The 17399-nt window shown below is 49.7% G+C and overlaps 1 protein-coding gene across 1 annotated transcript in view; it reads right to left on the reverse strand.

Moving 5' to 3' along the window:
- Positions 1-6126: 6126 nt before the first annotated feature.
- Positions 6127-17399, reverse strand: part of srgap3 (SLIT-ROBO Rho GTPase activating protein 3) — a gene marked incomplete at its 3' end in the record, with an annotated part of 53628 nt that continues 42355 nt past the window's right edge. The window contains exons 14-21 of the mRNA XM_080000174.1: positions 17184-17261; positions 16893-17027; positions 16027-16132; positions 14707-14934; positions 14228-14301; positions 12173-12353; positions 10267-10723; positions 6127-6573 (exon numbers count right to left, since the gene is read on the reverse strand). Coding sequence (XP_079856300.1) covers positions 6127-6573; positions 10267-10723; positions 12173-12353; positions 14228-14301; positions 14707-14934; positions 16027-16132; positions 16893-17027; positions 17184-17261 — 1706 coding nt within the window. The remainder of the gene's footprint in view (positions 6574-10266; positions 10724-12172; positions 12354-14227; positions 14302-14706; positions 14935-16026; positions 16133-16892; positions 17028-17183; positions 17262-17399) is intronic.

A 17399-nucleotide genomic window follows, 5' to 3' on the forward strand; every position in this document is an offset into this window, starting at 1 on the left:
AAGTGAGAACTTACAGGCGTCAGCTTACAAATGTCAATGTGGTGCGATGAGTCACTTTGCGTGGGGGTGTTTGGACCTTCACTTCGGGAAGAGCTCTGCGTAATTCTCCCACCGCAGCTAACGCTCAACCTGTGATTCTTTGAGGACTGACTGAAACCTCGCACGGACGTTTACTCCTGCCGTCGGGCTCCCAGGCTCGACTGGAGCAGAGGCAACGCGGTGGAGGCGGTGAAACGAAGCGGCGCGCCTCACGTTTCCGCTGGAGCTGATCCCTCCTGCCCAGGAAGTCACGCTGCTCCAGGATGGGTTTGTAAATGTTGAATTTGATCATTGAAATTAAACGATTTTGGTCTCTGAGTTATAGGTGTGTGTGTGTGTGTGTGTGTGTGTGTGTTTGTGTGTGTGTGTGTGTGTGTGTGCGTGCTCACGTGTGTGTGTGTGTGCGTGCGTGTGTGTGTGCGTGCGTGTGTGTGTGTGTGGAGCGGCCGGCGTGTGGGTTCACGTCCCGACGTGACGACTCAGGACAATATCCTCTCCAGGTAAAGTCTCGAGCGTAATCGACGAAATTGATCAGACATGGACGCAACTTCCTGGAAATCCCCTCTGTTAGAAATGTGCCTGCGTGAGCTTCCACGTCGTCGTTTAACGGACGCTGCTCTCCCAGGTGACGTGCAATTATCCTCCTGCCCCCCCCCACCCCCACCCGTACCAGCTGGATGCAGATCCCGGTCGGGGGTCTTACCTTGTCATCCAACGGAGATGAGCAGTTTTCACCCGCGACCCCTCTCGCCGTGGTGATCCAGTGAACGTACCATGAGCCAATTACCTTTTTTTGCCGCCGTCGTTTACGCACTTTAAGTTGGAACCTGAAACGCAATCAGTGAAACCTGAGGCGCGTGCAGCCATGACGCCAAAGCAGGTCTGCAACACGCGAGCGCGGTCGCCCGATCCCAATCGGTTTTCAGTTCCAAATCACACTTTTTGCAGAGCGCCACACACGGCTGCCTACATCTGGCGCAACATTCAAAGTTAAAATCTCTTGCGTTCCCCTTTGGAGAGCAAGGCCAACCACGACGCCGAGCTTTATTCACCAGCTGGCGTCACCCGCTCCCACTAATTAAAGCAGGACGCTAGTTGCTTACGTTGTTTACATCAGTCAGAGCAGATCAACTGGTTCATCGACCACCCACAACTTAATGTTCTATACCTCCCACCCCAGCCCCCAGCCTTCCTCAACCCAACTGAAGAGGGGTTTTTTGGTTTTTTTTTGCGTGGTAATAGAAGGTGTACGAGCGCCATGCCCTGGGGGAGGCATGCAGGCCTCTTCTACGGCAAGCCGGTGGAGGACGCAGGCGGTGGAGTGGACGCGGTGCCTTTCGGCGGCTGGATCCGTGACTCCGGGAGATTCCTTCCCTGCTGCTCAGCCAGGAGGAGCAGGGCCTGGGATGTCGACGAGGCGCCGTGGCCAAACCACAATAGGAGGCAGGACGCAGCACCACTTATTTTTTCTTACATTTTTGCATTGGACTTTATCTTTTTGTGTTTAGGGTTTTGAAAAAATGAGCCACAGAAACCCCTTTATCTTTCTGAACATTCTTCCTGGTTTTCTCCTGTTGGGTATGAAAAGTAAATAAGAAACACAAGTGTTCCAAAATGCTGCATTTTGGAAATACTTTAAATAATATACAGTATATATATATATATTTGAGTAGATAGACATTAATGTAAAAATCTTTTACAAGCAGCATCTGAATATATATATATATATTCAGCATATATTCAGCATTTCCAAAATGCAGCATTTTGGAAATACTTTAAATAATATACAGTATGTGTATATATATTTGAGTAGATAGACTTTAATGTAAAAATCTTTTACAAGCAGCTACAGTGTAACACTGAAAATGCAAAAGGCATAAACCTTCGATTACGCACATTTTAGTATTTATAGCAGGTTTGTAGTGTGTTGAGCACATCAGTGTGTGTGTGGTTGGTAGAAAGATGGTGTGTGTGTATGTGTGTGTGTATGTGTGTGTGTGCGTGTGTATGCGTGTGTGTGTGTGTGTGTATGTGTGTGTGTGCGTGTATGTGTGTGTGTGTATGTGTGTGTGTGTGTGTGTGTGTGTGTGTGTATGCGTGTGTGTATGTGTGTATGTGTGTGTGTACGTGTATGTGTGTGTGTGTATGCGTGTGTGTATGTGTGTGTGTTTGTGTGTATGTGTGTATGTGTGTATGTGTGTGTGTATGTGTATGCGTGTGTGTATGTGTGTGTGTGTGTGTGTGTGTCATTTTGATGCAAAAAACCCACAATTTTGGAGCTAAAACAGTTTTGAATGTGACGTTTGCTTTTGCTCGAGATTTGTAGACTTTTGCATTTTGTGCTTGTGGTTTTTGTGTTCAGAGTTTTGAGAAAACGAGCCCAAGATTCAGAAAACATGTGTAAACAATTGTGGACAAAAGTGGTTTTGTCTGTAAACAGGCAGTTTTGGATTCGGTCAGTGATGCAGTGTCGCCATCGTGTGGCGACACAATGAACTTCAGCCTAAAAGTACATTCATTTGTTTTGTGTTTTTAGTTTTTTCTTTCCAATTTTGTTAATAATACTGTGGGTCACCTGTTGTCCTCACAAGCTGTGCTATTGGCCACCCGACAATATGACATAAAACCCAATTCCAAGTAGGGATCATAGAGCAATAATGTTTTATTTGGACATAAAGGTTCTCGACATCCAGACAGTGGTATGGTGTACGTTACATCACAGGGTTTTCGACCGACCAGACACTCATAAACAGACAGCGTCACCAGACAGAGGGTAGGAGAGAGAGGGATCACGGAACGACGACGACGACTCTCGCAGCGGGCCCTCCCGTCACCCCGGCAAACACGGGTCGTGTCGGCACACATTCCAGAAACCGAGGAAAAATAGGAAAAGAAAAGGGGGAGGAAACGTCCCCTGAACATCATATTAGCCAGAAGGTAGAGAGGGCACCGGGCGCCTTATAAACCGTGCAGTAGGAGGGTCCGCAGCGGCCCCCGTGGCCATCTTCACTGCGATGCTTCAGCTTGGGGGAAGTGGGGGGGGGGAGTTAAATGAGGAGAATTCACAGCTCAACCACAGCACAGGCAATTCACGAGAGGGATGAGATATCCAAAATATTCGGTGATTCTTCTGAACTCAGCTGATCGTATTGTGTACAGTAGTTTTCCGATTAGACGGAGCAGAGACTGCCGTCAGAGGATCCTTCCTCTCATCCAGCGCCGAGGACACCTTTGACCTTTGCGTTTTACGATGCATTCCTTTGATTGTTTTGTTGGTCACGTTGGATTTCACAATTTAGAAGCGTCATCAGGGTTACCATGACAATGAAAACCACCAGCGATCACATCAAACATAACAACTAAGGAACAACATATTGCAGTTAAAAAAAAAAAGGAAATATAAAAGTTCAATAAAAATTGATGCTGTGCACAAAAGGCACTTTCAGAATTTCAACTCCTCTTATACAAAGGGTTTATAAATTAACAAAAAAATGCAAAAACATTATGTAAAACAGTCTAGTTAAACATGACATGTTAATTTCATTGCGTGTGTGTGTGTGTGTGTGGGCGTGTGTCTTGCATAATAAACTAAAACCTTTTTCACACTCTTTGCATAACATCTTCATTTCAACTGACGGGTGCAAACTTATGAGCAGGGCAGTCTCTAGGATGAGTTTATCAATGTCATATGTCATCCGATCAAATTCATAATGCCCATAATACAAGATACGAGATACAAGGAGCAGTTCCACTTGCAACCAGCAGGGGTCGTGCACGCACTGTTTATGGTGCTGTGATAGCTGTTGCTCTCACTTGTCTGCAGGAATACACAAGAAAGGCAACACACAATAAAAATACAGAAATGTATGCAAATATTTCTATTTGAAAGCATGTATGCCAGAGGGAAAAAAAACCAACAGATCAATGTTTAGGGCGCTGGCTCTAAAAGCTAGAATCATTCGTCTGATATTTTTTCAACTGCTCTCGCAGATTCTAAAATATAACGATCAATACTATTACTCAGTTCTATTTAAATGATCTGAACGCAGGGCTGTTATCATTCCCAAAGCCCCCAATAAGTACTGTGCTAGCCCATTTATATATATATAAAAAAAAAAAAGGGCAATAATGATTCCGTTGTGCGTTGAACTAAAGCCGACGCAGCAGCACATCCAGCTGCTGTCGAACCGCGAGTCAGGGCGTCATGCAGGCTGCGCGGGACGCTCCATACACGCGCCCGCGCTCCAGGCAACCATTCCAATGCGTAAGAAGTAGAACGAATATGCAAACATTTCAATTGCAGATCATATTTTAGAGGGTTCCCGCCGGAGCGTGTACTGTATCTGCCGCCGCAGAGAAGCGAAGGGGAATCCAGGAGGCTACGCGTCGTCGAGGGCGTCACGTTTGAATGTTTTGAGTCGTTCCCCGCACGTCTCATGGGAGCACGGCGCAAATGAAGGCCGACCAGGTCGATTAAAACGCGGACGTGTCGGTCAGATGTGATTGGGAGGAAGCGGGTTTCACGGGGAGAGCGGGGCGGGCGGGCGGGCGGGCGGGGTTCGCCGGCGCTCCGACCCCGCAGCCGCAGAATCGAAGCGCACGACACAACGCGCTCAAGCTGCAAAGAGGCCTCTGGTTGTGGGTTCGAATATCTGGACGTTCACCAGACGCAACGATCTCCGCCGTCACCCCGTACGGGATCCAGCGCTTCAAAAACAAAAAAACAAAAAAAACTAAACCTGGCAATAAATTATTTACAAGTCCATCTGCCTTTCTATAATAAATCGGCGCATTTCTTCTCCGCAACTCGCTTTGTATTACACAAAATCACTGTAAGCGCCGACATGTAGTGCGGCCTTCCTCTCCAGAGTACAGGATGACTTTGATTTCTTTACTTTGAACAGGTGTCTCCCGAGAGGGTGAGGGGCGGGTGAGGAGAAGGGGCATAACTTCCACAGCTGAAACCTCTGCTGTGAGGTCTTTAGCGATAGGGGCTGATATCTCCCTGGAGGAGCCTAATTATCTCAAATGTTTTTCAACCAAAGCTGCCTTTTGTGAACCAGTGCTATTAACAGAATAGTAACAATGGCGTTCTCGTGCTGCGGTCCTCCAGGTCGGTCCAGAAGTGCTCCCAAAAATATTGGTTCTCCTTGTTATTGTAGGCTTGTTGGGAGGGGGGTGGGGTTGCTGGATGGAAACCAATGGGCTTGCAAGGAAGGAAAGGTAAGGGAATATAAATAAACGAGGGAGGTTTCCATGAGTATTTCACCGAAGCCCACGATTGCACTTGCAGACCTGCTCATTGGTGAAAACAAGGAGGAGACGCCTGCTGCAGCCGAATATCCACGTACTGGACCCCGCTGCTGAAACACACGCACGCTGAGCCCACACGAGCCGAATAAATAAATATGAAAAAACAGATGAAATCTAACGTTTGAAATGAAATCGAACGTTTGAGATGATGACTTATTAATACCGAGGAAATAAATCTACCGACACAGGATTGAAAAGGCCTCCCACACCTCAGATCTACACTCAATAAGGGCGGGGTCTTTATTCTTCCCTTTCCTTTTGGGTTCCTTTTTATTTATTTATTTATTTATTTTTTTGACCTATACCTTGGACCCAAATGATATATTTTTCTAACATTGTTACTTTGCTAAACATCCAGTACATTATAATACAAACTGAAAACATGACAACTTCAAGTCAGTCATTATATACAGCCGAAGAGTGTCCGATTTAATTTAATTTGACTTTATCTTCTAGGCTGATGCTCACACACACATCAGCAGGAGCGATACACAGTAAGAGCTGAAACTAGAATCTCATTCAATGTATCTCCCAGAGGAGAACATGGCCACAGATTATTTCGTTTATCTTGAGGTAAAACAGAAAAAAAAGGAGTTTGTTCCGAGGTTACTTTTGACTTATTCTCTACATGACCTAAATGGGCGGAGCTTTACCTGCTTCCAACCGCTATCGCCATGGAAACGCAGGCGCAGCCACACCTGCTTTTCATACATCGGTACCTGTTTTCCATGTCGCCTTCCCACTCCACCCTCCACCTCCCACACTCTGCGTGTGCTACATGGTGCCAGACTTATCCCCGGCGTCGGTGGTGGCGTTCACGTTGGGGCCGGCGGCGGCGCTGTTATTGGGAAACATCTTCTCGGTGGGGGTGACGGCGGGGCTGCCCACCCCCGAGGAGCTGGAGCTGCTGGAGCGGTGCTGGGTGGGCGGAGGCCGCACGGGTCTCATGGGTGGAGGGCGGAGCTGCGAGCCCGCCAGGCGGGCCGACAGCGCGGGCTTGAAGGTGGTCATCATCTCGGAGGTGGAGCTGCTGCTGCGCCGCATGGCGGCGTCTGGGTCACGGATCATGATGGTGTGCAGGGGGCTGGCGGGCTCCGAGCTGGGCGGGTTCTTCATGGGCTCCAGGGTGTCCAGCACCACGTCCGGGGCCTGCTTGGCCGCGTTCTGACGCTCCAACTCCCGCAGCTCGTGGAGGGCCGTGGTCATGGTCTTCTCTATGTCCTGCAGACACAGACAATCAAATCAGCTGTGAGATGCTTGTACTTTAAATAGATAAACAAATGTTTAACAATTTAAAGCAGTTACAGTCATGTGAGAGCTTTTCATTTTTTATGTATTTATTTATTTATTTTATTATTTATTTCTTTGTTTATGCTGGGCATACAACACATTATTTGTGTGCCATTGCATCCAGGACAGAGTTAGTCTGCAAGTGGAGTTCAACTCCTCAACCTGCAATGCAACACTTTATTCATTCTTAAATCATCAAGAACTGATGCAATAACTCTGTCCTGTGGACGAGCTGTAGGATGACAAGAGCACAGCTTGTTGTTACACAGAACCACCACCAACCCCCCTCTTTGGAGAACTATTTATCATGTCTGGTTCTATAAACAACTGATCACTACTCCAAGAGGAGGAGAGTCACCACGGGTGAGACAAATAAACATAGAACCAAACAACCAAACCAAACATAACCATAGAAACATCAGACGACAACATGTATCGACAAAACAGAGTTAATTTAGTCCAGGAAAACTGGAACAGCAGCTCGGCACCTGGACTCCTCCTGTGAGAGCTATGGCAGTAAAGGAGGGAGAGAAGGAGTGGGATGTAATCAGGAGGGGGTTGAGGGGTGTGTCCAAGCAGGTGCTGGTGTGTGTGTGTGTGTGTGTGTGTGTGTGTGCGTGTGCGTGTGTGTGTGTGTGTGTGCGTGCATGTGATGTGTCCACCGGTGAGTGTACGGGACTCATCCCAATACGTCGGTAGTATATCGTAGCACCTCCAAGCAGCGGGAAAGGCCCCGGGGCCCCCAGAAAGGCCGGAAGCCCGCGGAGCAACCCCCACGCACGGCCCCGAGGAGCCTAAACCAGAGTTTATATATAAATCGAGCCGGCCACGCCCACCAGCGAGGGCGAGGCCCGCAACGATCAGACGCCCCTTCCAGCCGCACATATGTGAGTGTTTCAAATAACGTTAAAAGGAAACAGGTTGGAAATCACTGCAAGGTCTCAGCTGTAAATAAATATGTTTGAATGTACACAAATGTTTTCTAAAAATCTGGTGATTTGTGATTAAAGTCACGTTGTGCGTTTGAGGTCGGCGGGCACGGCCGACCTCAAACGCACAACGTGACTTTAATCACAAATCACGTGATGCCGTTGGTTGGCACAATGTCAAAATGATAGAGTTAACCAATAATAATCAATAATAATTATAACCAAAAAAATGAAGCAACCAATACCAAACAACATTTCAAAGCAACTCATCAGGAGGTTTACTGTTGCTGTTGAGCTTTCCAAATAATAATAATTAACTAACAATGCAAACATTGTCTTTAAAAACTCAGTGACGCTCAGATGTTTTCACGGAGCAGATGAGTGCAGTGTTCCTGTGACCCTGAACGGACCAGAGTTGAGCTCCAACCAACCGCCGTTGCCAACCAACCGACCAACCAACCGACCAACCAACCCCGGTCTCCCTCCATCAGGGAAGCGCTGGTGACGTGAGGCTTATTCCCCCGCTCCACCTCAAGGACCAGCCGGCGTTTGGAGTGGAGCCTGGAGCAGGGAGCTTGCGACAAACAACTGGTGACAACCGCCGGCGGCGATCGTGCCCGAGGTCGGCCGGGAGCGTTTTTTTCTCACGCGTGGTTTGTGCTGCAGTGAGGATGGTGCCGTGGGAGCCGAGAGCCTGCGGACCAGACACTAGGCCGAGTGCTCGGATTCCTGTTTTGTGTTCACATGGTGCCGGGCCGGGGCCCTTTTGTGGCTCGGTCATGACAAAAGAAAAAACCCCCGTCGTGTCCACACCTCACTGCCAGGACGTCTCCCGCCTCCCTCCCCGAAGCCGTGTCTCCCGCATGGGGATAAATTGGAACATTTCGGGGGGAAAAAGGAGAAATTCAGTCTTAGTTAGTTTCAGCCTTACGCTGAAACAGAGAAATCAAAACGGGGATGAGATCCAGCAATTCCAAGCAAGTCGTCTTCAGCAACTGTCGTTTTTCAGTAACTGTCATTTTTAGCATGGAATTAGGACGGAAAATATACACCAGGAGGTGTAGTAGCAGAGCCAGCAGGATCATGAAGGATCCTCATCACCCCAACAACAGACTGTTCCAGCTGCTGCGGTCAGGCAAGCGCCTCCGCAGTCACGCAGCGAGAACAGAGAGACTGAGACAGAGTTTTTTCCCGCAAACCATTAGAACTGTCAACGCTGACCTCACCAGGGGTCCTAACTGAGCCACACACATAGGCTCCACTACCTTCTGTACTATATGTAGCGTACTGTACCGCATACTGTGTCACTGTTCTGGGTTGTTCGGCGTTACCGTATTGCTGCGCCGTACTGTTGTATACTGTGCTGTATTATCCCACAAACACTACCTCACTTCATTCACATCCACATGCCACTTTAATGCACATATCTGTATTTACATAATAGCCTATTCCATATACATAACCCTATCCCATATACATAAGTCTATCCCATATACGTAAGCCTATTCCCTTTATCTATTCCAATTAATTTAATTTGATTTAATTTAATTTTATTCTATATATTTTTATTTTATTCTATAAGTATTCAACTTACTGTATTACGTTTTAGGAGTCAGTTAGTTGGTCTAGTAGAGAGAAATTTTCCTAGGACATATTGTGTGTAATCACCGGGTGCGTTGCATTACATTTCACTGCATATATGTATGAAAGTATGTATATGTATGAAAGTATGTATATGTATGTGACGAATAAACCTCTTGAATCTTGAATCTTGAAAAAGCCGGACGACACATTCGATCACTCATGAAAGTAGGCGGACATATCCTCACCGCGCCCCCTTAAGAACCGCAGCCCGGCTTCCCATCCAGCACACTGACAGCGCTGCTCGCCGGCGGTTCTCACTTTGTTTGGAGCATTCCGCCTTCTCTGCTGACACAAAGTTCACTACGTGCCGCCCTTGACCTGGATCCAAACAAACTCTCTGCGACGCGTCTGATTGGCCCTTTTATCTGTCGGCCGCAGCTGTTTTCTAATGTGGAGGTAAAGCTGAAGCTCATTAACTTGTTATTCAGCTCCGGGTCCACGTGTTTGCGGCGCTGAGTATCTCACAGCTGCAGTCTGGCCTTGACATTTACCTTGAGTCCCATCTGCTCCCTTCAGACAGACAGGTACGGCAGAGCGCCCGGCTCTATAATCTCCGGCCCACCCACCGCAGATAACGGCTGTAAAGGTCTGACACTTCACAGGACACACTTTGAAGCCCTTTGAACTGAGTCACAGACATACCTGAAGGATGAATGGAGCCGCGAGTGACAACCCATGTCACTGTCCCGCTGTTTTGACCCGACGCCGCCCTTTCCCAGGCTGTGCTGGGCGGCGAGCTGAGCTCTTCGCCGGATTCAGCTCTGGCTATTTTCGGCATCATTAAAGATCATAAAGGCTATCTAAATAGCTTTCATCTGTCTCCTGAAATTGCTCCGCCGAATATGGCCTGCATATGAAATGTCTCTCTCATTAGCAGCAGTCGCCATCACTCCCCATTTGCAGGGCGCTCGTGTGCTATTCAATTTCCATCCTTGAGCAGACTGTATACGGCCGTTATGAACGCTTGTTTGATCTTCTCCACGTCTCCGGAATAAGACGGAAAAAGGAAAGACAGACGGATAGAAAGACACAGAATGAAAGCGAGCCTCACCTCCGCCAGCGCCTCGGCCTCCAGGGACTTGTGGTCACCCAGGCTGCTGTGCCGCGTGGCCCCCGGCCCGGGCCTCAGCGGGTGGCCCTCGGGGTAGGCCTTTCTGTCCGGGTAGTTGATGCTCCCCGCGCTGCCGAAGGTGCCCAGGCGCCTCTTCTCCGGGCTCTCCATGCGGCCCTTGCTGAGTGCCACCTTGTGGGGGCTGCTGGGACAGGCGGCGGCCCGGGGCGGGGTGTCGGTCGCCCGGGTGGGGCTGTGGGTGTCGGCGCCGCTCCGACGCCGCGGGATGGCGGCCCCGTCCGAGCGTAACCGCACCCTGCCCGTGACCCCGTAGTCGGGGGACGGCTCGCACGGGGACGGGGCGTCATTTTTGGTGGAGCCCTTGTCGTCCAGCAGCGGCCCGCTGCTCGCCTCGCTGTCGGCCTTCTGGCTGAGGTTGTCTGAGAAAGCATCGTCCCTGAAAGAGTCGTACAGGACAGATACATATGAACCAGAGCACCCGGTGTTTATGTAAAAACCTACACCTTTCACAATGAATGTGTTGATATAAGCGGATTAAGGTCATCCAGGTTGCATCATACACCATGTCATCACAGTTATGATGATATCTGACACGGGAAATATTGACTAAATCCAAGATCACATATACCAGTATTTTTCGACAAATACCTTGGTGTTGACAAGTTGACGTTCTTTTGGGGTTGGGATCTATTGGTGCTTTTATAAGATACTTACACACAATAAATATTTGAGAAACTTTCGTCAGTAATAGAACAGAATAGAACGGTCTATGAAGTTCAGTAAATTGGATTACTTCACTGCAGGCATGTGACCAAGTCCCTCTCATCCAAGTCATGAAACAGGTCTCAGGTCATTTGGTCCAAGTCTCAACCAAGTCACCAAGTGAATTTTCCTTGAGCAAGTCAAGTCAAGTCACTTTTTCCCAAGATACTGCTGTCTCACCTGCAGTATCTGTCGAGTAATGTCTGTCTATCTATCTATCTATCTATCTATCTATCTATCTATCTATCTATCTATCTATCTATCTATCTATCTATCTATCTATCTATCTATCTATCTATCTGTCTATCTATCTATCTATCTATCTATCTATCTATCTATCTATCTATCTATCTATCTATCTATCTGTCTATCTATCTATCTATCTACCTATCTATCTATCTATCTATCTATCTATCTATCTATATCTCCTGTTTGACTGCTGCACATTTTAAATGATCTTAAATTTGTACTTTTTATGGAGAATCGTTTGAATGTTTCTCTAATTTGAACGTTTTATGGAGAATTGTTTTAAAGGACGGGGCACGAGGTGTTGCCCCCCCACCCCCGAAATGTGATTGCCCCCAGTGCCCCCCCACAAGCACCGCCAACCAGCTCAAATAGAAATAAAAAGTCAGTCAGTTCTGGATCTGGGTCGTTCACTGCCACCCAGGACACCGGGTGACGTCACGCTGCCACTTGTAATGCGAACACTGACAATTTTGAACATTTTAATATTTCATATGATATTTAAACTGAAAACATAAAATGAACACAAACAAGTCATCCCAGTCCTCATGTGTCAAGACAGGTCAAGTCAAGTCAAGTCACGAGTCTTTAACTTCCAAGTCCAAGCCGAGCCTCAAGTCTTTTATTTTGTGATGTCATCAAAACAGTAACTCCAGTCGACCGGAGTCCAAGTCGCGACGACTCAAGCCCACATCCCCGCTCGACTGTAACGCAGCCTGAAAGACAACAGTTAACTGTCCCATGACACTACAACAACAACCCAAACCCCAGACGACGTCTAGTCTCATATCGCAGCGTGGACGTCGTCACCCGTTCATCGCGCCCAGAGAAAAGTCCCCGTTAACAGGGGGCCGCGCCCTCCAGCGCCGTGACTCACAGGTCCTGCACCACGATGTACTGGTGCGGGATCAGGCCGTCCACCCCGTTGTGCCGTCCCTCCCACCAGTCCTCGGACGCTCGGTGGTAGAGCAGCAGAGACGCCCCCTTCTTGAAGGACAGCTCCCGGGGAGTGCGCCCCACGTAGTCAAACTTGGCGATGGCCTCGATCTGCTCGATCTCTGTAGAGACAAGCACGTGCAGCACAGCGCGACAGCGACAATAAGCTTTTAATAACCAATGAACTGGGGCCGGTCGGCCAGTTCCTTGAACACACGAGCGTTTGTGGCAGCATCACACAGCCTGATCGCTGGAAAAGGAGAAATAAACGAAAGGAAAAAACAAGACGGACAGTTTTTCTTTATTGGTCGAACGGCAAAATCTCATCAAAATGACTCAACTGCAACACAACTCAATCATAGTCTAGAGAGAGAGAGAGAGAGAGAGAGAGAGAGAGAGAGAGAGAGAGAGCGATAGAGAGAGAGAGAGAGAGAGAGAGAGAGAGAGAGAGAGAGAGAGAGAGAGAGCGATAGAGAGAGAGAGAGAGAGAGAGAGAGAGAGAGAGAGAGAGAGAGAGAGCGAGTGAGCGAGAGCGAGCGAGAGCGCTGGGAGTCCTGCTGGGTGCGCTGGCCGACCAGCAGGGGTCAGCCTGGGTAATGGATCGTGGAAACAAAATGCGAGCACACGTTTCCCGGTCTCAGATAAAGATGCGGCAAGAGAGGGAAGAGCAACGAGGCCGGACGGCGACAGAAGGAGAAGAAGGTGAAGGTTTACTCGAGCAGAGCGGGAAGAAGAGAGATGGGATCTCCATCATTTCTTCTCCTGTCGTGACTGAAAGTATCAAACTGGAGAACAAATGAAGATGGTGGCGAGTTTGTTTTCAGCGTGTGTTGGCGCTGCCCCCCCCCCCCCCCCCCGGGAGCGTCTGTGTTGAACATTAGTTCTTTTGTCACGAGACGAGCAGCACAGTCAAGCCCACCGGTCTGAGCGTCTCTAAATCAAACTCTCGAGCTTGTATTCCACCACGGCAGCCCCGCCTTGCCTCCCCCCCCTCAGACCGCTTGGTTCCGTTCCCCATTCGGCGGGAGCGGCTCCACGGGGGGGCCTGGCGGCCTTTTGTTCGGCGTTACGAAACAAGGGAGGGGGGGGGCGCTCATTAATAACCCGCCCAGAGAGGTAATGAGCCCCGGCGGGTCTGAGAGACCCCTCAGCCGGGGGCAGGGGGGGAGACAGCGCTCCTGCGTGACCCGCCTCGCCTGCCTTCTCGACGGGGTCCAAGAGTGTGTTCAAGCGCGTGTGTGTGCGTGTGTGTGCGTATGTGTGTGTGCGTATGTGTGTGTGTGTGTGTGTGTGTGTGTGTGTGTGTGTGTGCGTATGTGTGTGTGTGTGTGCGCGCGCGCCGCGTGTTAATTTCCAACCGCTGTTCTAAAGAGAGAGAGGGGGAAAAAAAACGAAACGTAAAGACGGAAATCTCTCGCAGGGCTTGTTTAGAGAGGCTGAAAACAACAACAAATGAAAAGAACAAGGCGAGGGGGCGCGGGGGGAGAGAGAGCGAGAGAGAGAGAGAGAGAGAGAGAGTGAGCGAGCGAGCGACGGGGAGAGCTTGCAGGGGGCTCGGGGGGAGAGAGAGAGAAAGAGAGAGAGAGAGAGAGAGAGAGAGAGAGCCCAGCAGGAAAGTATTGCGCCGAGCGAGGCGGCGCTCCTGATGTTGTTCGCTCAAACGTCTCGCCTTTAATCTGGCAAAGCCTCGGCGGGAAGCACGCGTCCAGGGGGTACGGGGGGGCGGTCGATGGGCGTCGGCGCTAAAACCGATTGGACCCGTCGGATCCAAAGCCCAGTTATCCGACGGGGGCCATGCGAGGCCAAGCCTCTCTTTTTCCAAATTGGAAGACCGGCGAGAACGAGTCTGGGCAAACACAGCGACTAGCTGCCTAAAAAGTGTGTTTTTCGACCCCCCCACCCCCTACCGCACCCAGACGCGCGCCGGGAGGGAAAGGACACGATCCCAATCAGGAGCCGGTGAAATGAAGACATTCCAGTCAGAGATGTCACGGACCTTCGTCGCTGGTGTGCGGCTCCGTTCCGTTGTCGGCCTCGTCGATGGTTCCCGGCTCGCTGTGGGGGCTGTCGCTGCGGGAGGGAAGGATTTAACGCTCTATGAATGCAGTGCACCACGGCCTCGGAACGCGGCATCCACCCTCACCGACACACGGTGGCACACACTCTCCAAGGCAAAAAAGGGCAATTTCTTCGAGAAGAGAGTCACAGGATGCAAACGAAACCGCACGTCAGACCGGCAATCCACATTTTCATCGCGTTATCATCTGCGAGAGTTACCGAGATAAGTAAGCTGTGAAATAGGCAAAAACAAACGGAGTCGTCCACGGCGAGTGTCTGGTCCGTCAACGCGAGTTATCCCTGACGGGAGGTCAACGAATGCGACATCACCTTTTGCCACCTCCCGAAACAAGCCTGGGAGCTAGTCTACGATCACGACGGCAAAAGTGTGAACGCGGAGGGGGCGGAGCTGCTCACCAGTACTCCTCTCCGCCGGTCATGCACTTCTCGTACACGGGGCCGTCCAGCTCCCGGTGCGTGGGGAAGATGGCTTCGTTGTGGATGATGATGGTCTTGATGACCTCGTTGACGTGAGCCTGGCAGGCCACCGGGTCCTGGGCGTCGGGGATGGGCATCAGGGTGGGACCGAAACAAATGGCCAGATTGTAGGCATCCATCATGTTCTCGTCGCTGTACTGGGAGAGACTGGGGACAAAGGGAAGGCTCGCGCGCTCATTTTTATTTTGAACATGAACATTAAAAGTGCAAATGTATAATAATAATATTATACATTTGAATATATATATATATATATATATATATATATATATATATATATATATATATATATATATATATATATATATTTATATATATATATATATATATATATATATATATATATATATATATATATATATATATATATATTTTACATATAATGTTAAAAAAAATAAAAGCGCAAATGTATCATGTATGTATGTATTAATGTATTCAGCCGCACCCTTATTCACGCAGTAAAGGACGACGCCGGCGTCAGATGGAGTTTTAGGCAACGTGCTCGTCAGCGCACACATTCGACGATTTTCCCGACTCCATTTGACACTGACATGGTCCTTAAACAATTTATCGCCCACACAAATCCACGCCTGTGACCTTTTCTCCGGCAGTTAACAGCTCCAGTGGCGTGGGAGGGAATGAAGCCTCTTCCTTCGGGGGGGGGTCGATGGGGCTTTCGGTGACTCGTCCATGTGCTCGGACGGGGATCTAAACGCGTTCCATCTCAACTCCAACCACTTTTTTCACTCGAGGAAACAGATATTCTCATATTTAAACGCGAAAAAATTAATGTAGCCAAAGTGGCCCTTCGCCACCCTCCGGACGACTTCCGTTCGGCTGACGAAGTTGGCCCAGCGACCCCCCCCAGCCTCGTCGCTGCAGCGGGCGCAGCCCCCCGATTTCAATGCACCAAAATGTGCCGGAGAGGAAGTCATGGGCCGGAGGCGGCCCAAGATACAGGGGGCACGAAACAGACGACTCAACTTCAGCACATCAAACGGAGCTCTTTGCTCTCCAGGGCTAACCGGGTTAAGCGAGCATTGACGGCGCCCCGTAAAAGCCGACAGGTATATTACGGCGGTGAAGAATGAGCCGCTCGGCCTCCGCAGAACACCCGGCGCGCCCGGCGGATTGAGGGAGGGGGGGGGAGACACGGGCGGCGGTTCCGCCGGACGCAACCGCGCGTACGCGTCGTCCCGTCGCCGACGCAGCCCCGCTCGGGCTGATGTGAGAACGTACTGGTTGAGGAAAGCAAAGAGGTATCGCATGACGATAATGATGGTGCGGGGGAGAGTGACGACGATCTGCTGGATGTGGTGCGCTCGCTCGGCTCCAGACTCCAGCTCTGAAACACACAGGGAGGGAGGGGTCAGCGCTGGACATTAGGCGATGGACAATAAAGCTTTAGCGCCACTCCCCTCCACGACACTGCACCATCATATAAATCACGCCCTTGTAGCGCTGTTTTTATTTTGGTTCATTCATCAAGCGTGTTTAACCCTAACTTAAGCTCTCATGCATTTAACTGTCTTTATTGACTGCGCTGTAAATGGGTGCTATACATATAATACATGGCTATTACCACCAATATAAAAACAAGACCCTGACGCGGAGATGCCAGTCAAACAGAGGCTGCAGCCGAGCAACCAAACGGCGAGGATGTTATGACGCTGTTATTTGACACTTTAATAGATGCCCTCTCCTGCCTTTCACCAGAGCCCTGTGGCACCGAGCTATTTACAACAAGGAGAAAGGATCCTGCGGTGTGCAGAGGGCACACACACACACACACACACACACACACACACACACACACACACACACACACACACACACACACACACACACACACGCGCGCGCGCGCATGCACACACACTCCTCTTCCTATTGGGTTTCTGTGGAGTAACAGCCAGAGAGTCCCGGTGTTAAGATTGGTTCCATGTGTGCGTTCCGTGCCTTCCCCGGCTCTAGAGCCTCTGAAGGCCCAAAGGTGAGGTCGCTCTGTACCGTCTGACTAAACCCAGCGTCTGCGGCGCGGACTCTCAACGTGCGATGCCGGCCGAATAATAACAGCGAGGTGGGTTTTTTTTTAGAAAACAACCCACTGATGGTGGAGATGAGGTCCAGGAAGCGCTCCTTGGGAAACAGCGGGTTCTCCAGCCCTCTGAAGTAGAGCTTCAGGACCCCGGCCACAGAGTTGATGTCGTGCTCGTTCTGGTCGTCCACCAGCGGATCCTCACCTGTTCAAAAACAACGCGACACCATGGCTTTTAAAGTAGCGCGTGGATGAAGGACATGGGTTTACAGGATGATCGATGGCCGCAGAGGAACACGGGGTATCCCTGCGCACAAGGAAGGGAGGATTGAGCCATCTGTCATTCATTAAGGTGCCTCACCTCTCTCAAATGAGTTTTTAATATCATTGACCTCCACCTGTGATCCGGGCACCCGGAATATGCCTTGCTGCTGCAATCCTGCCGCCAAAGAAAGAGAGAAACCAGAATTTCAGATCCCAAACCCTATTATGTTCTGCACACCTCCATACGAGCTCCATTAGGAGCCGTAGAGACACACATCGCGGAGCAGGAAATGTAATCTAGTCATGAAGGGCG

The sequence above is a fragment of the Zeus faber genome (genome assembly GCF_960531495.2).
Source record: "Zeus faber genome assembly, chromosome: 5".
NCBI lineage: Eukaryota > Metazoa > Chordata > Actinopteri > Zeiformes > Zeidae > Zeus > Zeus faber.